Raw genomic sequence first — 21,032 nt, 5'->3', positions numbered from 1 at the left:
GGCTTCAGACTGATTCAAAGTATAAGCGTTCAGTGGCCAGGGTAAAACCTAATTATCCTAGGTCTTGCCATGGCATTGTCAGCGCATTTTGGCCATTTCCATTCCAGGAGTGTTTTTGAATAAGCTTAAGTGATGTTCTAAAGGGACATTCGTGTATTTATTGCTGCACTTGGAATTTCACTCATGCTTAGAAGCTTACTATGCACGTTTTAAAAGTAGTCTAACTACAAATCCAGAATTGTGCAGAAAATAAACAAGATGTGTGCTTTATTTTCTGTACAATTGTTCTACTAAACACACACACACACACACACACACACACACACACACACACACACACACACACACACACACACCACACACACACACACACACACACTGCTGTTGTGTTGCTTTGTTGTGCAGTGCACCCAGTCCTTGTGGAGCCCTGCCTTGGAGGAATGTCTGTGTGCTCTCTCGGGGGACGTGCCCAGAGTGGACAAATCATGCTAATTGTCTTGGAGAGAAACAGAGCGTTAGACCCAAGATGAAGGCAGAGAGGGAGGATCTCTCCAAAGCCATAGCCGCTCCTCAACTTTTGCTGCTCTGGTGTCTTCTTGTCTCACCTCAGTCAGGTAAGGGAAACTTTCCCCTGTTTTTGGAAAACACATCTGTACTGACTTATTAAAGGAATGTGTAGTGTTCACTTGCAAGGCTAAGACAATGTGGGTGGGAAGTATTTAGAGTGGAGTGGGCAAGTGTAGGTTGGTTTATGCATGTTTTCTGACTGACGTATTTGTTAGGCTGATAAGTTGGACACATACATTTTGTGTCCTACTAAATTATGCCTACTTTTGCTTGTAAATTCATTCATGTAAATTAATCTATTCAATAAAAAAATATGACGGTCAATCATTCAACAGCCCCTAATAAGACCCCTATTATGAATTTAAATGTCTCAGAATATTTATTTAATTAATATGATTAGCATATCTGCATAGGTACCATATAAATTACAAAAACAATGACATAAAACAATTTCCATGTCAAACAAGCAAATAAACATTTCCTTGTTGTGTACTAGCTTATATTCTGAAAAACACTTTATTTAAAACATTCAAACTGACTTCACAATGCCACACAGTATGTATTTTTATTACTATTGCTCAATTACTAGAAAGAAAATTACACTCTGATGACACTCATAAAACTATACATAATCCGTGGATTTAAAAATAGATTGATGAAGATATATTATTTGGCAGAAAGCAGTCACAATGGGACCCAGATTCAATCCTGGAGTAAAATGTACTTTCAATGGACATTCTCTATTGAGAATGGTTTTTAGTCCAGGACTGCTTAATCTGGATTTGGGAAACCGGCAAATAGGGTTTAGACTTTAGAGAGTTTAGGCGTTCGGTCTGTACAAAAAGCTGTTTAGTTCATATCAATGGTATTTGATCTCTGTAGAGCCCATGTGGAAACTATCCTACTCAGATGTCTTCCGGTTGGTTCAGCAGGTTTGCCAAAGGTTGGAGAAGAACCTGAGCTCAGGCTATTGAGGTGTGACCTAGATACATAAATGGAAAGCTATACGAGGAATTGATCATTTTGTACATATATAATTCTAATTGTATATGAGATATAGAAAAAAGGTGTGCAGAGTCAAACATAGACACATGATACTTGATACTTTTATAGGTGCGGTTGTGTCATGTCATTGCGGTTGTGTTGTCATCAGCAGAATCACTGGGGCCCTCTGTCTTTGGGCTCAGCCAATCAGGGAGCTTGTGTTGCTCTGAGGCCTCTTTCATGGGCTGCCAGGAAGGAAATTGGCCCAAACAATCCCCCCTTTTGTCAGCTCATCACAGCCGTCCAAAAGGACTGCGAGCCGTTACCACGGTGATGCAGTGCTGCCACACAGGCTCCATGCAGCGCACTCTGCCCCGGCGGAGGAGGGGGCCCGGTGCCCACAGTCAAGTCTTCAGCAGCCTGCCGCCCACAACAACAGCCAGCAGAGTTAGTTACAGTCCTTTGGCTCTCACTTTATAAGCCCACTCTGATCACATACTGTAGGCTATTACCATCAAAAATAATTATCTGGTCAATCAACTCTGAAAGAATTTCTGCAAAATCTGTTGGCCATAAGTTACACAATTTTAGATATGCCTTGTAGTGAAGTTGTTGAACTAGCTATGGGGCTAAGAGAATTCTTAGCATAACCCAGACCATGACCTGTTAACAATGTCACGCCTTCTAGCCACAAATGCTTGAATAGAAGCATGTCACTTAATCAAGGACGGTTTAGACACGACTGTGATGGTGGTATTGGTGGTGTGGAGATTGTGGACAGCCAATATTTTTCTGAATACTAACCTTCACAGTGTAATGGAATAGGAAAGGTCCACAGGAGGATGCTGAGGGAAGGACAGCCCATAATACTGTCTGGAATAGACCGAATGAAATGGCATCAAACACTTGGAAACCATGTGTTTGATGTATTTGATACCATTCCAGTAATTCCACTCCAGCCATTACCACGAGCCAGTCTCCCCCAATTAAGGCGCCACCAACCTCTGAGGGAAGTGTGCCAAGTGTCCTTGGGTACACGATCTGGGTAAAGCTTGTTTGTTGGATGGCTTGCTAGTGTAACCGGTGTGAAATGGCTAGCATTTCAATCGGTGAGGTGACAGAGGGTCCCTGGTTCGAGCCCAGGTTGGGGCGAGAAAAGAGATGGAAGCAACACTGTTACACTAGGCCTATTTAAAAGACACTTGTAGCAAGCTGAAATGGCATTGCAGGTAGGATACACCTGTACCCTATTGCAGTTTAATGCATGTATCAGTTTATCCATGTCACACATGCGTGTAAGTGGTGGAACACGTGTTCCATTCATATGAACTGAGACGTGTATAGAATAGAAATCTGCTAAATATACAGTATAACCTGAATAAATAGATTCTGTTCCATCTCCTCTGGGTCCAGGACGTGTCAAGGGAGTCAACATCACCAGCCCTGGCTCTCTGATCCGGGGCATGTTGGGCGGGGAGGCACTCCTCTCTGTTCGTTACAGCAGCTCCAGCCCCGACGCGCCAGTCATCAAGTGGCAGCTGAAGAGGGACGACAAGCCCGTCACTGTGGTCCAGTCCATTGGCACCGGGATCATTGGGAACCTGAGGCCCGAGTACCGGGACCGCATCCTGGTGTTTGAGAATGGCACCCTCCTACTCCACAACCTCAAACTCTCTGATGAGGGCACCTATGAAGTGGAGATCTCCATCACGGATGATACTTTCACCGGAGAGGGGAGTATCGACCTGACTGTGGATGGTATGTGGTCCAAAGTGTAAGCAAGAGCCTATCTCCTGATTCTGTAGCAGAGGCAGCTTGATGTACAAGTAACCCCCTTGGACAGGATGCTAGTCTATAACAGGGTCTTACCCCCCAATCCATCTCCATAATGCTGAGATACATTGGGTACAATTTTTCGTCTTCGGTATGACTTGACCCCCCAACCTTCCAATCTCAGGGAAGACACTCGATCCACAAGGCAATTGGGATGGTTGATGCATATTTTAGTATAAGTTTACTTGTCCTTTATGACATGACTTGCTTGTAGGAACTGCTGGGATTGTCTGTGATAAAACCAAAGGATTTTTTGCCTTTTTGTTTATACATATTTCTCACACATTTGTATGACTGAAACATCGGCTGAATTGTCAAGGAAAGTACAGGGGACAATGGTCCAAACCATGTTGTTCTTGTAAAGGCATTGTTGCAATGAGGGTCACCTGAGAAGTTGTTAATGTACACCTGAGCTATTTTTTTTAACCCATCATATCAGTACAACCTTTGGCCCAGAAGGAAAAGACATATCTTGACATGTCTGACTACTATACTTATTCTTCATAGAGCCCATATCCAGACCTTACGTCCACATGGAGGCGTCCTCAGTACTGGAGCTCAGTGAGCACTTCACCCTCAACTGCTCCCATGACAACGGAACCAATGCCAAGTACAGCTGGCAGAAAGGAGGGAAACTGTTGACCAATGAGACCCGTCTGCAGCTGTCACCTGACCAGAAGCTCTTGACCATTGTGCGGGTGCTGATGGTGGATGATGACATCTATGGATGCGCGGTCGAGAACCCTATTGGGAGCATGAAGAGCCTGCCCATCAAACTCACTGTCTACAGTAGGCTATACAGTGGCACTATAGGCTTGAACCAGTGGCAATTCAGTCACAATCTTTAATCCGATTTTAGGTCAAACGGCAACGTTGCCACATGCTTTGCTATAAAATTGAGGGATGAGGCTGGATAACTCCTGTAATAATCTCTGGCTATTTAACCCATTATATAGGCAACTTTAGAAAGTACACACTAAATCAATTGAAATTATTTTCATAATGTCATCTCAGAGCGCTTTTCCCCTAAAGTCCTACTTGTCACTGGTTCAAGCCCAGGGCGTGCAACAAATACTTCACTGAAAAGCAAGTCCTTGTATGTCAGAGAAGGGGTGAAAAAAAGGCAAATGCAAGCAATATATATATATTTTTTTACTAACTGTAGCCTAATGTACCAGCAGCAAAAAGATAATGAGTGGGAGGGAAGTTGATCACTGGCTATACATCCAGTACATGACTACATCACAGAGACATGAGTGTGTGCATGGGAGGACAGGGGAGGAAGTACATGCTGTAATTCTGCTTCAACATGTTCATAAGTAGTTTTACTGTGCTGTTTGTTTTCCTATGTGGTTGTGCCCCAAATAGCACCCTATTCCCTATATAGTGCACTACTTTTGAACAGAGCCTCGGGGGCCCTGGTCAAAAGTGTACACTAAATATGGAAAAGGGTGCCATTTGGGACAAAACCTATGACCCTCCTACCCTCCTGACCCTCCCCCAACAGGGAGGAGTTCCCTCTACATCATTCTCTCCACCGGGGGTATTTTCCTCCTTATCACCTTGGTTACGGTGTGCGCCTGCTGGGGGCCGTCCAAGAAGTAAGAGCCAAACACACTTTTGTCTCACTCTCTACATGTTTCTGGATGCTTTGGTCTGTTCATGGTCCTATGGGTTGGGAATACTTTTCCATATTTAGTGTACACTTTTGACCAGGGCCCCCGAGGCTCGGTTCAAAATTGTACTGATATACTGTAGTGTTAAATAGACAAAATGCTAAATTTGACATGAACAATGTTGTTTTGAACAGTTTTATACTGTATAATTTAAGCACACAGTTGATTCTCCCGTACAGTATATTGTATGTTTATTGTGCAGAGAGCGGCAGAAACAGCAAATGAAGCCCAGAGGTTTGGCAGGACTGCCAAGGCATTTAATAGAACACCCTGATTATTCCCCAATCAATCATGCAGGTAAGGAACCTAATAATTAATTGTATTTATATTTCCTAGTTATTCATAAGAATTATAAATTGTTGTGCTACATCAAAAGTCTTCATCCAATGTATTCTTCATCCTCTACAGTTGACATTGTACCAAAAATGATGACTGAACATGAACGCAAGAATCCAGTGGCACTCTACATCCTCAAAGAGGTACCTCTTTAAGTAACAAAAAAGCTGTCATCAGTATCTGACTCAAAACATAGCTAAAAAATACATTTTAATTTAATAAATCAATAAAAATCCCAGAGATACTGTGGGGACTTGTAGGTTTTTATTTCTCAACCCTCATTCAGGTGTTAAGATGACTACAATATCTCAATGTAGAAAAAAATACAGCCAGCATGTATTGTTTTGGACCTGTTCAGAGCATTGTGTGTGTGTCTGAGTATTGACTTGGTTTCCCTCGTTGTAGGATTTCCCTCAGGGCGACCATGACTCACCCGGCAACATGGGCCTTGGCCCCTCCTCTGAACCACCCAGCAGCCCCCCCGGCTACAGCAGCTCCCTGACTCCCTCCTCACGCTCCCCTGAACCCCCCGCCCACTCCTCTCGCAGGTACCCCCGCACCCCGATCAGCTCCCCCCCTTCACATCACAACAAGGTGCAGAGCAAGTCCTCCACCCCCTCCCCACCCCGCACTCGATGCTCCGGGCGCATGGTTCGCGCCCCAGTGGGCATACCGCCTGCCAGTCAGTTGGAAGAGCCCACCCCCACACTGGAGAGCAACGGTACAACTCAGCCTTGATTGTCTATCTACAAGTCCTGGAGGGATGAAGTATTTGCAGACTTATGTTTCAGCCCAGCAATAAGACATCTGGTCTAAATTGAAAACCTTGACTAGTTGAGAAAGGATTGTATTCATTAGGCACAAAAGGGAACAAAATGGCCTGAAATAGTGATGGACTAACTGGAATTTTCCAAAAGAAACATTAATTTTATTTTTTCTTTGTAAAAAGTTATTTTGAATGCCATAATGAATATGGTTACTGGTGTGGTGAAGCTGTTGTCTACCCCTGGTCTCCTGTTGTCTACCCCTGGTCAACATGTTCTTCCCCCCTCCATGCCTTGGTGCTGTAGAGAGACATGCATCTGTGTGTTTACATGGTGACTGTATGTATATATGTAAATAGATTTTATATGAAGTTATAGTGCAGTAATGTTTGTCTCAGAACCCAACACAGCACTTAATCATCTCAATATGTTTGTAAATACACTGTCATCCTCCACAACTGTATGAGTCAGGTTTAGGTTTTAAGTCATGACACGTTAGTGAGCCGATTATTTTTTCTTCAATTATATTATGTCCTATTCATAAGACCTGTTCAAATGTCTAAAACCTCTCTTTAAAGATACCCATTTATTCATATGTTGGTACATTTTGTATTGTGTGGATGTTTGTAATTTAACTAATCATTTTCTTTGTTATTGGGTATCATAAATGAATAATCATTCAATGTTTTTCCTTTGTATAGATTCATAGAATTATCATGAAAATCAAAGGATACATTGAACATATCAGTAGAGATGTTTATTAAAGGCATGATGAGGAGGAAATATTGGTTGTCATTTATACATTTGTTTCACTCAAAGTGAAACTTTAGTGAATGTTTGAATGTTTCAAACACTTTATCCTCAATATTGTCAATTTGCATCTTCAGGTGAACATGCATTTTTGCCATTTATCTATGCAGTTAGTGTAGCAGATGGCAATCTGTGAAACTCAGCCTGAAGTGCCTCCACTTGCGCTGCAGAATAGCTATTTTTTCAGTGGTGAGACAATATAAGACCCTTCGAGAGGGCAGTTACGTGTGATAGCGAGGCAGAAGTCCTGGGTTCGAGCCTCGGTATGAGTGAATCAGGAGGAAGCTGTACCCGCTAACCAAGCAGCAATGGTGCCGTGTTCCGGATCATCAGTTGGGCTCAGCTCAATGATGGGGTCGCTGTGGAGTGGGTTTGGGGGGTGAATGTAGCAGAAGGCGATGTGTGATACTCACTCCTCAGCCTGAAATGTCTCTACTTGTGCTGCCGAATAGCTAGCTTTTAGGTGGCGCAACAGGGTAAGATGCTTCTGGAAGGTGGTCAGTGGTGTTAGCAAGGCAGAGGTCCTGGGTTCCAGATTTGGTATGAGCCGAATCAGGAGTAAACAGTATTCGCTAAGCAAGCAGTGTGACTTCCTTAACATTAGCTTATGTGGGACTTCTTCAGACAGTGGTAGGCTGCACCCATCGTTGTCGACATAAATGCAATCTCTTCATCTCTCTCCACAGAGAATGTTTGTGCCCTGCAATAAAACAGAGGGGACATACTTTCAACGATGTACAGTACAAGCTTTATGTAATTTGTTCCTTTTTGTCAAATGCTCCTCATTCTGTTCTCACACACACACAGATAATTTGTTTGCTGATTCACAGTCATAGGACAATAGTATGCCTGTTCAGTGACCACTACAGCTGTGTAGTTGAGGCATGGAGAAGAAAGAAAGTGATTATTCTACCTATCCCAATATATACACTACCGTTCAAACGTTTGGGGTCACTTAGAAATGTCCTTGTTTTTGAAAGAAAAGCAAATTGTTTTGTCCATTAAAATAACATCAAATTGATCACAAATACAGTGTAGACATTGTTAATGTTGTAAATGACTATTGTAGCTGGGAACTGCTGATTTTTAATGGAATATCTACATAGGTGTACAGAGGCCCATTATCAGCAACCATCACCCCTGTGTTCCAGTGGCACGTTGTGTTAGCTAATCCATGTCTGTGCTCTTTTGCCCATCTTATTATTTTATTTTTATTGGTCAGTCTGAGATATGGCTTTTTCTTTGCAATTCTGCCTAGAAGGCCAGCATCCCGAAGTCGCCTCTTCACTGTTGACGTTGAGACTGGTGTTTTCCGGGTACTATTTAATGAAGCTGCCAGTTGAGGACTTGTGAGGCGTCTATTTCTCAAACTAGACACTCTAATGTACTTGTCCTCTTGCTCAGTTGTGCACTGGGGCCTCCCACTCCTCTTTCTATTCTGGTTAGAGCCAGTTTGCACTGTTCTGTGAAGGGAGTAGTACACAGCATTGTACGATATCTTCAGTTTCTTGGCAATTTCTCGCATGGAATAGCCTTCATTTCTCAGAACAAATATAGACTGATGAGTTTCAGAAGAAAGTTATTTGTTTTTGGCCATTTTGAGCCTGTAATCGAACCCACAAATGCTGATGCACGATACTCAGCTTGTCTAAAGAAGGCCAGTTGTACTGCTTCTTTAATCAGAACAACAGTTTTCAGCTGTGCTAACATAATTGCAAAAGGGTTTTCTAATGATCAATTAGCCTTTTAAAATGATAAACTTGGATTAGCTAACACAACGTGCCATTGGAACACAGGAGTGATGGTTGCTGATAACAGGCCTCTGTACACCTATGTAGATATTCCATAAAAAATGTGCAGTTTCCAGCTACAATAGTAATTTACATTAACAATGTCTACACTGTATTTCTGATCAATTTGATGTTATTTTAATGGACAAAAAATGTATACGTTGGAGAGTAAAGACATTACTAAATGTGTCCACAGAACAGGGAAAGATTATTACATGCCTGGATAACAATCGTGTAATTCGTGTTGTTACTATGTTTTTTCACGAGAAAACTGTCACTGTGTACTTGGACTTTTCAGTGGGCCTAAATCAAACGGCCTATTTCCATAGATGGAAATTAGCAATTTATCTGCAAATATATTTCAAACCAATCCAGCTTGATTCAGCTACCGGAGAAGAGTTTGACATAAGGTTTATGTAATGTATTAGTAGCTGACCAGTGCAGAGAGAGTAACACAGCTGAAGAGGGGGACTGTAGCGCAGAGAAGACCGTCTATGGTCACGACAGGTACACCAAAAGCTGGGCCTTGGGTACTGGCACATGCACTGCTTACATTCCCGCTCTCTCGGGAAAAGTGTCTTCACACACATAGGCAGTTGGGAAAAGTGTCTTCACACACATAGGCAGTTGGGAAAAGTGTCTTCACACATATAAGCAGTTGGGAAAAGTGTCTTCACACACATAGGCAGTTGGGAAAAGTGTCTTCACACACATAGGCAGTTGGGAAAAGTGTCTTCACACACATAGGCAGTTGGGAAAAGTGTCTTCACACACATAGGCAGCTGCGACAGCAGGTGAGAAGGTGGACTCGGGCCGTGGACCCAGCAGTGCAGACGAGCATCAGGACAGCGATGTGTGTATAGTGTGTGTGTGCAAGCTTAGTCAATGGTTTATAACCTAAACAAAAGCATGGCCTTTAGTAGTAATGGTAGTATGCTGTCCACCACTTTTTTGCTGCTTTATTACCATGTATCAAATAATTGCCAATCTTTTAATCGTGGAGGGCAGGGAATAGACAGGGAGACGTTGAATACATCTGTTCCACAGATTCTAACAGCCTAAATATAATTTGAATCAACTCACTTTTATGCCTAGGGTGCTTCTGAGCAGAGAGGAAGTTTTGAGCAGGCTAGACTGCGCATGTTTGAGTCAAACTAAATTTTGATGGACACCTGGTACGACCATTCAGATCTCAGATTCTCTAATCCAGAAGAAACCCAAATAAATTAAGTGGGCGGAGCAAAAATGGTCGCACTATTATTACGTCTCCAACAACAAGAAGCGTCTACTGTGGCAGTTGAGAAGCCAAACACACTTCAGTATTTAAGAAAGGTTATGTTCACAGATACTAACAAATAATTTATAGCCCTCCGGACAATTCATACTCATGTCAACGCTGTTGCACATCGTGAAACGTATTAGGTTGGTTGAAGAAGTAGCTAGCTAACGTTAACTCAGAAGTTAGCAAACGTTGCCTGGATAGTTAGCAATCTGGCTAGCAACATGCCCCCTATTATCAATCCTAAAGTAAAGGGCACAACCAAAGTTTCAATTAGTGGGATAACAGTACATGCTCAAAGCAAACATTGTCATCGAAATAATGTATTGGCCGAGAGGAATCAGGCAGTTGCACCTGTGGGCGCCTGGGTGGAGAGTGGACAAGACTGCCAGGATGAGCATCCAAATGTAAGTGTAGCCGTACATCAGTTATTCTACTTGAACAGGTAGCTAGTTAGCATAATTACCCGTTGACTTATTCTTTCGTATGAGCCAGGTTCGTGCTCTGCTAACTGAGGAGCTACAGATGGAGATTCAACGGGAGAAAGAGGAGAGTCTTCGCCGGTTTCAGGAACAAGTGCGCCGCCGCGTGGCACAACAGGCTCAAATCCGCAAGAGGTGGCAGCTTCAGAAGTCATGCGAGATGGTGACTACGCTATATAATGTGGATAATTAACATATTGTATTACAATTGCTGTTCATGATGGAAGACAGTTAGTAGGCCAACATCATTATAAAACAACAAAGCATTGCAAATTGCAAGAATACAGTTATCTTGGTTTCCAAGTATTGTAGCTAGCAACGGCACATGTAAATGACATGGACTATGGGTAAATGAGCACCACCTCTATCAAGAATGTCACAGGCTAGTGACACAACCTGGGTATACCATGCAGAGTCCTCAAACTCCTCATTTAATGACAGCATATTAGCCAGTTTAAAGCCTGCGTTGTTTGTCTTTACAGGCAGAGCAGGAGGGGAGAGTGCTCCAGCAGTCCAGCGATGCAGCGCAGAGATTGACCCCCAGGAAGAATCCGTGCCCCTACTCCCCAGAGAGAGAGCTAGCCATCTGCAGCCCCAACTCCTGCTGGGTTCGAGCACAGGGCTATGATAGCAGCAACAGAGAAAACAGGACAGATCAGCAAACGCATCAGGTGGCAAAATTTATCTGTGACGATCTACATTGACATTTTAGTCATTTAGAAGATGCTCTTCTCCAGGGCATCTTCTATTCCATGCATTAAATGGAAGTAAGAAAAACGACCACATCTCGATCATTGCAAGGGAAAAAAACTTCTAAATACCAGTAGCTTTGCAAAATCTGTGCTTGTTACAGTAAAGGAAAAGCAAGTAGTATTTAAAAAAAAATGTATATAATAGAAATAATAATAAAAAAATCTGTTATAAAAACATTGAATGAAGCCACACAAGCACTGAGTGGATATTGTTATTAATTCGCATCTATATCTAACGTGTGTCTATGCGTTTACACATGCCTTTTGACCAATCAGATCAGATCTTTTGGGCAAAAGATTAGAATTGGGAAGCCTGTGTAAACACAACCTATGTCCGTCATTGATCTCTGCAACAAAGGCTGCATTTACACAGGCATGCCAATTCTGATCTTTTTGCCACTAATTGGTCTTTTGACCAATTAGATCCTTTGCCTATAATTGGGCAAATGATCAGAATTGGGGTGCCTGTGTAAACGCCGCCATATAGACCTAGGCTACCTACCTTTTTATCCTCGATATTGCCAAAGGATTGTTTACACGGATGTTAAAGCCATTTTGCTCATATTAAGTCAGTGACATTGCCATTACTTCTATCATTAGCGCTATAGATAAAATAGATAATCATATGGGTTGGTCCTGGTATTTCAGCTCAGCAAAATCACGAGGCAGGTCAGACACAGACTGGCAGCCTGTCAGACGGTCCGTGACGGAGAAGTGATGTCAGAGCTCCCTGGGGGAATATGGAAGGTGTATCCTACCAGAGATGTGAGTTTGTTTATACTGACCCTTTCTAACAGGCCAAAGTCAATTTTAACAAAAATGTCAGAACCATAGAATTAGAATATTTTTTTTTTACCTCCTATGATTTGCCCAGCAGCATACTACCCTGCATCCCACTGCTGGCTTGCCTCTGAAGCTAAGCAGGGTTTGTCCTGGTCTGTCCCTGGATGGGAGACCAGATGCTGCTGGAAATGGTGTTGGAGGGCCAGTATGAGGCACTCTTTTCTCTGGTCTAAAAAAATAATAATTTATATATATATCCCAATGCCCCAGGGCAGTGATTTGGGACTTTGCCCTCTGTGGTCACTGAAGATCCCATGGCACTTATCGTAAGGGTCTTAACCCCGGTGTCCTGGCTAAATTCCCAATCTGGCTCCATACTGTACCATCATGGCTACCTAATCATCCCCAGCTTAGAATTGGCTCATTCATCCCCCCGCTCCCCTGTAACTATTCCCCAAGTCTTTGCTGCAAATGAGAATGTGTTCTCAGTCAACTTACCTGGTAAAATAAAAATAATTTTTCATTCTGTTTCTTTGGCTATAGCTTTATCATTTGGAACTCTCAATTGCAGGAATACTGTCTTTTCTGTCAAATTTGTGTCAACATTTTAGTAAAAGGAATTATTGTGCTTTCTAACTCAAAACAGAAACCTGTATATCGGGTGACAAGAGAAGAAGAGGATCATGAAAAGGAGGAGGAAGATATTCCTTTGATTGGGCAACATGACTCCCCTCTTCAGAACTTTGATCCTCACGAGGGTCACAGGAGCAAGACTGTCACCTTTGACAACAATCCGGTCTGTCACCACAAGTGTTCTCTTTTTGACACTTCTCCAATTTCCAAACGCTCCCATTTCCCCAAACCCTACACAGTCAATAGTCCTGTGACTCACATGCTTGTCCTAACATTCCTTTAGTCAGGCTATAGCAAATTGTTTATCAATCTATATAGTTACCTTTCTAACTCCAACTAAACTACCCTAAAGGTTTAATCTTACATACACATTCTTACACATGCGCAACAAGAGGTGCTCAACTCTTAAAAAGTTCTGTAAATTATTCTTTGGGTGCTTTTGTCCAGGAGTCACCTGACTTTTATGAAAAAGACTGCTTTAAGGCCAAAACACATCTGTTGTGACAGCTAATAATCAATCTTTCATACCTTCTTTGTTGCAGGTCTGTCAGAAGCTCTTTAGTGAGCCTTATCCTGCAGGTCATAGTAATGATTTGAGTACTGACCATAGAGCTACTCAAGTGCTGTGGCCCCAAGAAGACCAGGAGGAACTGAAGAGACAGGTGATTAAGGCCAGTTAGAATAGGGTTTTAGTGTTTATGAATATACGCCCTGGCCCTTCTTAGATGGCTATTAAATAACCCTTATCACTGACCATATTTACACACAGCCCTCCACCTAATCCCCCCTTTAGAGATCAACTAACACTGTATGACACATAATGATTCATGCAGCACGGTGGCCCAGTGTATTTTCAGCCCAAAAAGTACCACATATTTTCAAGACACACTTTCAGCTAGTTAGCATTTAGTGAAATACACTACATGGCCAACAGTATGTGGACACCGCTTCAAATTAATGGATTCGGCTATTTCAGCCACACCCCGTGGCTGACAGGTGTATAAAAATCGAGCACACAGCCATGCAATCTTCACAGACAAACATTGGCTGTTGTTTGGATGCCACCTTTCCAACAAGTCAGCCCTGCTAAACCTGCCCGGTCAACTGTAAGTGGTGTTATTGTGAGGTGGAAATGTCTTGGAGCAACAAGGGCTCAGCCACGAAATGGTAGGCCACACAAGCTTACAGAACCACCGAGTGCTGAAGCACGTAGCACGTAAGCATGGTCTGTCCTCGGTTGAAACACCCACTACCGAGTTCCAAACTAACCCTGGAAGCAATGTCAGCACAATAACTGTTAGTTGGGAGCTTCATGAAATGGTTTTCCATGGCTGAGCAGCCGCACTCAAGCCTAAGATCACAATGCCAAGCGTCAGCTGGAGTGGTGTAAAGCTCTCCGCCATTGGACACTGGAGCAGTGGAAACGCGTTCTTTGGAGTGATGAATCGAATCACGCTTCACCATCTGGCAGTCCGACGGACGAATCTGGGTTTGGTGGATGCCATGAGAACGCTACCTGCCCAAATGCATAGTGCCAACTGTAAAGTTTGGTGGGGGAGGAATATTGGTCTGGGGTTGTTTTCATAGTTCGGGCTAGGCCCTTTTAGTTCCAGAGAAGGGGAATCTTAACGCTACACAATGACATTCTAGACGAGCACACAATGACATTCTAGACGATTCTGTGCTTCCAACTTTGGGGCAACAGTTTGGGGAAGGCCCTTCCCTGTTTCAGAATGACAATGCCCCCCGTGCACAAATCGTGGTCCGTACAGAAATGGTTTGTTGAGATCGGTGTAGAAGAATTTGACTGGCCTGCAGAGAGCCCTGACCTTTGGGATGATTTGGAACGCAGAGACCTATTCACCCATCATCAGTGCCCGACCTCACTAATGCTCTTGTGGCTGAATGGAAGCAGGTCCCCGCAGCAATATTCCAACATCTAGTGGAAAGCCTTCCCAGAAGAGTGGAAGAGTGAAGGTCGGACCAGCTCCATATGATTTTAGAATGAGATGTTCGACAAGCATACTTTTGGTCATGTAGTGAATTTGCTTTAAACTTTGGTCTCTGCTTCAATTGCATTAATGTGCTGGAACATTATTTTTCTCCATATGCACATTTTATAAAAAATATACCCCGTGACACCATAAAATAACTTTACCTTAACTCTAACAATGTTTGTTTGTAGGGTCAGTCTCAGTTTCTGATGTACCGACGCCTATTCATGGACATTGAGAGAGAACAAGTCAAGGAGCATCAGAGACATAGGAAGCACCTGAGGAGAATCGGAAGGTGACTTGGCACAACCACAATAAACAAATTTAGTTCCTCCTCTGGATATACTGGTTTTCAAAAAATGTCACTATTAGTAAACTGTGCTGTCACATTTGCATTCATATCAGGGTTGGGGTACATCTCATTTCAATGCAGTCAATTGAGATATTAAACTGAAATGATACATTTCCCTAGTTTTTAAATATATTTTATGTTCTTCAAAGTTGCCACCCTTTGCCTTGATAACATCTTTGCACACGCTTGGCGTTCTCTCAACCAGCTTCTCCTGGAATGCTTTTCCAACAGTCTTCATGGAGTTCTGACATATGATGAGAACATATGCTGAGCACTTTTTGGCTGCGTTTCCTTCACTCTGCGGCCCAAATCATCCCAAACCATCACAATTGGGTTGTGGTCAGGTGATTGTGGAGGCCAGGTCATATGCTGCATCACTCTCCTTCTTGGTCAAATAGCCCTTACACAGCCTGGAGGTGTGTTGGGTCATTGTCCTGTTGAAAAACAAACGATAGTCCCACTAAGCGCAAACCAGATGGGATGGCGTATCGCTGCAAAATGCTGTGGTAGCCATGATGGTTAAGTGTGACTTGAATTCTAAATAAATCACTGACAGTGTCACCAGCAAAGTACACCCACACCATCACACCTCCTCCTCCATGCTTCACAGTGGAAACCACACATGCGGAGATCATCCGTTCACCTGCTCTGTGTCTCACAAAGACATGGCGGTTGAAACCAAAATCTCAGATTTTGACTCATCAGACCAAAGGACAGATTTCCACCGGTCTAATGTCCATTGCTCGTGTTTCTTGGCCCAAGCAAGTCTCTTCTTATTGGTGTCCTTTAGTATTGGTTTCTTTGCAGCAATTCAACCACGAAGGCCAGATTCATGCAGTCTCCTCTGAACAGTTGATTTTGAGATGTCTGTTATGTGAACTCTGAAGCGTTTATTTGGGCTGCATTTTCTAAGGCTTGTAACTAATGAACTTGTCCTTTGCAGCAGAGGTAACTCTGGGTCTTCCTTTCCTGTGGCGGTCCTCATGAGAGCCAGTTTCATCATAGCACTTGATGGTTTTTGCAAATGCACTTGGAAGAAACTTTCAAAATTCTTGAAATTGTCCACATTGACTGACCTTCATGTCTTAAAGTAATGATGGACTGTCGTTTCTCTTTGCTTATTTGAGCTGTTCTTGCCATAATATGGACTTGTCACAACACACCTTGTCACAACACAATTGATTGGCTCAAACGTATATTAACTTTCAGCAACGCACACCTGTTAATTGAAATGCATTCCAGGTGACTACCTCCATGAAGCTGGTTGAGAGAATGCCAAGAGTGTGCAAAGCTGTTTGTTTACTACATGATTCCATATGTGTTATTTCATAGTTTTGATGTCTTCACTATTATTCTACAATGTAGAAAATAGTACAAATAAATAAACCCTTGAATGAGTAGGTGTGTCCAAACTTTTGACTGGTACTTTATAAACATTCATACTCCTTCAACATGGTCTCTACAATATAATGGATAAAATGTGTTGTTAACAATGCAGACAGTGGCATTCCATTCCATTGCAAAATAGGAACACATTTTAATGTAGTTTTGTCTGAATTTCCTTTTAGGATAAAAGCAGAAAAGGAACAGACTAGGTTGGAAGAGGAGAGGAGGCTGGAGAGACTGTGGCAGCTCGAGGAGGATAGACTGGAAATGGCTGAGAGGGAATTTCTAATTCTGGAGCGACTGAGGCTTGAGGAAGAGGAGAGGGCAGAGGTGTTAGAGAAGAAAGAGAGAGCAAAGAAAGATAAAGAAGCCACAAGGTAACTTTATTAGTCAATACAATCTGAAATTAAATGGACTAGATTCAGCCCAGAAGGTTTTTGATAATTGTACAGTATCTGACATAGAATGAAGGGTCAATCTTCTGCCAATATATATAATTGTTTTGTCCTTGAGCAACACATCATGTGCACTACTCCTCCAAAAGTCACATTGGGAAATATGAAAGACCTTATTCTTTCTATAAAATACCAGTGTAAAAAATGAAATTCTGATGTTTGCTCGTGATAATCATGGCAACCAATGTTTTTATACTTTAGATAACACATCTACATTCTATCCTACCCCTGACCCCACTCCTAGACTAGAAAGCATGCTGAATGATTAATCTCCTTTGAAAGTACTTTTTTGTCCTGGAATAATCATGGTCCAGGAAACTGGCCCTAAATATGTTTGTGCTGGTCAACTAGAGAATAAGGCCCTGTGTCCCAGCCTGTGTTGTGCGTGTTATTGTGTGACACGTTGGGTACTTTGACAGAAAATGGAACAATACACATTGTTTTGTGTCTTGTGGTAGGTACATCGAGGCTCTGAGAGCTCAGATGAAGGAGAGGATAGTTCTGGAGAATACAGAGCTCCCCCCTCTCTGTTGCTGCGGGGACAGTTTCTGGGACTCCCATCCTGACACCTGCGCAAATAACTGTGTCTTCTACAACAACCCTAAAGGTACAAACAGTACCAAATGTCTCAACCACAAGCCAATAGGCTACCTCCAAAAGAACAGTATGATAATTATTTGACCTGCTGCAAGCCAAGATAGGTGACTTGCACCCTTGATGTATGTTTACTATATAGAGGATGTATTATTTCCCATATAATATTTTCATCAATGTTAGGAATGTTCACTTTTTAGTTTCTGGTAGCAACATGCCTCGAGGAGTAATTAACGCAACTATGTCAAGGTCCCTCAACATGAACCTACTGACGTTTATCAGTTACCCAATATAGTTACCTCCTGTTCATTCAAACAATCATATTCCTTCCATATTTTCCACATTTTGGATTCTTCCCTATTTTGATTTTCCATTATTTTGATTATTTCCTATTTTCCCTATTCTAGTCTACTTGGGTTATGTTCATTAGGGCACGCAATATAATAGAAAATGTACAAAACTTTGTAAAAAGATTGTAAATTGTCATGGTCAAAACATGTAGATTCACTGGTTGCAAAGATGGGGAGAGGTCTAGGCATAAAAGAAATGCTCCACACTCCAAAAAGCAAGTTCTGCAGGCTCTAGTTTTGTCTAATCTTGATTATTGTCCAGTCATGTGGTCCAGTGCTGCAAGGAAAGACCTAGTTAAGCTGCAGCTGGCCCAGAACAGAGCGGCACATTTTGCTCTTTAATTATAATCAGAGAGCTGATATTAATACTATACATGCCAATCTATCTTGGCTAAGAGTTGAGGAGAGATTGACTGCATCACTTCTTCTTTTTATAAGAAACATTCATGTGTTGAAAATCCTAAGTTGTTTGCATAATCAACTTACATACAGCTCTGACACACACACTTATCCCACCAGACATACATGCCACCAGGGGTCTTTTCATAGTCCCCAAATCCATAACAAACTCAAGAAAACACACAGTATTATATAGAGCCCTTATTGCATGGAACTTCCTCCCATCTCAAATAAACAGCAAACCTGGTTTAAAAAACAGATAAAGCAACATCTCGTGGCGCAACGCCTCTCTCCTATTTGACCAAGATAGTTTGTGTGTATGCATTGATATGTAGACTACGTGTACCTTTTTAAAAATGTATGTAGTTCTGTTCTTGAGCTGTTCTTGTCTAATGATGTTCTGTATTATGTTTCATGTTTTGTGTGGACCCAAGGAAGACTAACTGCTGCTTTTGCAACAGCTAATGGCGATCCTATTAAGATACCAAATACCAAACCGAAAATTATAATTAGTTTTTCTTATTGGGCAAGTCCTATTTTCAGTCAGTTCTCCTACGTTTGGTTCCTGATGAACATGATCCAGAGGTTCAGAATGATGTGCTATGAATGGGGTGGATGTGTTAATGATTTTGTTTGTCTTTCATCCAGCCTATGTCCAGGCTCTGCGGTCTGCGCTGTTGAGCTGTGATCTGAAGGACAGGAGCCACTCCACTCACCAGCGAGCCTCGGCTCGCCGGATTGCCTCCATGCACGCCCTTTCACCCAGGAAGGAAACCACAGCTCATAGGAAGTTAGCCACCTCGCAAAGGAACAAAAAAAAAGAGGACATTTGAATTTCAGCCCTCGTTGTTTTTTAAAAATCAATAATGACCTTTAAACGGTACCATGAAAGGACATGTAGTTTTGTCATGCTATTGATTTTGTATCAAACCTTGCTGTCTCTCACTCTCGAATACTTATCAGTTGTATTTCCTTGAAACGTGATGTCCTTTATTTTGTATGGTTTTATTTTAATTATCTGTCTTTAGTTATGTCAAAGATGTACACTTGGTTTTACGCTGTGCTTAATTGCTGAAACATGTCTGATTTAAAACCTGACATTTTATCTTTTGAACCTCGGGATGATGCTTCAGTGGTGTTTGTTAGTCCTATAATGTATTTTGGATGCAGCAGTGGGCATAATCACTGGTAGTGTCCTAATCCTTCCTATTATTCCATTCCTATGGAAAAGTGGGGGATGAAAATGTCAGCTGGTTTCATTTCCTATAAAATGGGGAAAGAGTGACTTGTCCTAGGCAACAGACCGATGATTAAATATTTTTTTTATATCAATGTATTATTAATGTCTTACTCATTGCATTGTTTGGGTGATTTGTTACTGTTTCCTATTACGGTAAGATTTAATGAATTTTTTAGTGTTCACCAAAACTGAATGAATGTAAAAGGCCTTCCTATATGATAAATGCTCATGTTTATTCATGAAAAAATGAGAAGCTAAACTTGTAGGATACCGTGCATTTGAAGTATTCAGACCCCTTGACTTTTCCCTCTCCAGAGATGTTAGATCGGGTTCAAATCCGGGTTCTGTCTGGGCCACTCAAGGACATTCAGAGACTTTTCCAGAATCCATTCCTGCGTTGTCTTGGCTGTGTGCATAGGGTCATTGTCCTGTTTGCAGGTGAACCTTTGCCACAGTCTGAGGTCCCGAGGGCTCTGGAGCAGGTTTTCAGCAAGGATCTCTCTGTACATTGCTCTATTCATCTTTACTTCAATCTTGTTTCTCATAGTCTTAGAGTCCTTTAGGTGCCTTTTAGCAAACTCCAAGCAGGCTGTTGTGCCTTTTACAGAGGAGTGACTTCATTCTGGCAACTCTACCATAAAGATCTGATTGGTGGAGTGCTGCAGAGATGGTTGCCCTTCTGGAAGGTTCTCCCATCTCCACAGAGGAGCTCTGGAGCTCTGTCAGAGTGACCATCGGGTTCTTGGTCACCTCCCTGACCAAGGCCCTTCTCCCCCGATTGCTCAGTTTGGCCGGGCAGCCAGCTCTAGGAAGAGTCTTGGTGGTACCAAACTTCTTCCATTTAAGAATGATGGAGGCCTCTGTTTTCTTGGGGACCTTCAATGCTGCACAAATGTTTTGTACCCTTTCCCAGATCTGTGTCTTGACACATTCCTGTCTCGGAGCTATAGGGACAAATCCTTCGACCTCATGGCTTGGTTTTTGCTCTGACATGCACTGTCAACTGTGGAACCTTATATAGACAGGTGTGTGCCTTTCCAAATCATGTCCAATCAATTGAATTTACCACAGTTGGACTCCAAGTTGTAGAAACATCTCAAGGACGATCAATGGAAACAGGATGCACCTGAGCTCAATTTCGAGTCTCATAGCAAAGGGTCTGAATACTTATGTAAATATGGCATTTCTGTTTAATACATTTGCCAGAATTTCAAAAACACATTTTTCTTGGTCATAATGGGGTATTGTTTGGAGATTGGTGAGGGGGAAAATATATATTTAATCAATTTTAGAATGAGGCTGTAATATAACAAAATGAGGAAAAAGTCCAGGGGTCTGAATACTTTCCAAAAACTCCCAAGGCTTTTAAAAAATGTTTTCCTTTAACTAGGCAAATCAGTTAAGAACAAAGTCTTATTTTCAATGACGGCCTAGGAACAGTGGGTTAACTGCCTTGTTCAGGGGCAGAGACGACAGATATTCTTACCAGAAGATAAAAGCGAGTCTAACATCAAGGCCACAACTAAGCCTGGTAAACGAGATCACATTACCATAAATTATTGCTATTAGAGAG

The 21,032-nt window shown here is 42.2% G+C and overlaps 2 protein-coding genes across 2 annotated transcripts; both read left to right on the top strand.

The window, feature by feature from the left end:
- The first annotated feature begins 503 nt into the window (after window positions 1-503).
- LOC139418093 (hepatic and glial cell adhesion molecule-like) lies at window positions 504-7,711 on the top strand. Its single transcript, XM_071167271.1, has 8 exons — window positions 504-614; window positions 2,965-3,309; window positions 3,892-4,173; window positions 4,892-4,985; window positions 5,263-5,357; window positions 5,469-5,539; window positions 5,802-7,063; window positions 7,434-7,711. Exons 1-7 carry the CDS (start codon window positions 527-529, stop codon window positions 6,132-6,134), a joined length of 1,308 nt encoding a protein of 435 aa, XP_071023372.1. The 5' UTR covers window positions 504-526; the 3' UTR covers window positions 6,135-7,063; window positions 7,434-7,711.
- Window positions 7,712-10,012: 2,301 nt separating this feature from the next.
- Window positions 10,013-19,553, top strand: LOC139418092 (coiled-coil domain containing 15). Its single transcript, XM_071167270.1, has 10 exons — window positions 10,013-10,446; window positions 10,535-10,684; window positions 11,004-11,192; window positions 11,922-12,038; window positions 12,703-12,852; window positions 13,232-13,351; window positions 14,875-14,978; window positions 16,604-16,798; window positions 17,335-17,483; window positions 18,868-19,553. The coding sequence occupies exons 1-10, from the start codon at window positions 10,264-10,266 to the stop codon at window positions 19,050-19,052; spliced, it is 1,542 nt and encodes a 513-aa protein (XP_071023371.1). The 5' UTR covers window positions 10,013-10,263; the 3' UTR covers window positions 19,053-19,553.
- Window positions 19,554-21,032: the final 1,479 nt, after the last annotated feature.

Source organism: Oncorhynchus clarkii, chromosome 10 (assembly GCF_045791955.1).
Source record: "Oncorhynchus clarkii lewisi isolate Uvic-CL-2024 chromosome 10, UVic_Ocla_1.0, whole genome shotgun sequence".
Lineage (NCBI taxonomy): Eukaryota > Metazoa > Chordata > Actinopteri > Salmoniformes > Salmonidae > Oncorhynchus > Oncorhynchus clarkii.
The sequence above is the reverse complement of the archived record's forward strand: the minus strand, read 5'-3'. Positions and strand labels throughout refer to the sequence as shown.

Coding starts and splice junctions, on each gene's coding strand:
- LOC139418092 (XM_071167270.1), top strand. CDS start 10,264: ATGCCCCCTATTATCAATCCTAAAGTAAAGGGCACAACCAAAGTTTCA. Junction 12,039..12,702: donor AGGTGTATCCTACCAGAGAT/GTGAGTTTGTTT, acceptor AACTCAAAACAG/AAACCTGTATATCGGGTGAC. Junction 16,799..17,334: donor AAAGATAAAGAAGCCACAAG/GTAACTTTATTA, acceptor GTCTTGTGGTAG/GTACATCGAGGCTCTGAGAG.
- LOC139418093 (XM_071167271.1), top strand. CDS start 527: ATGAAGGCAGAGAGGGAGGATCTCTCCAAAGCCATAGCCGCTCCTCAA. Junction 3,310..3,891: donor TATCGACCTGACTGTGGATG/GTATGTGGTCCA, acceptor TATTCTTCATAG/AGCCCATATCCAGACCTTAC. Junction 4,174..4,891: donor CATCAAACTCACTGTCTACA/GTAGGCTATACA, acceptor CTCCCCCAACAG/GGAGGAGTTCCCTCTACATC.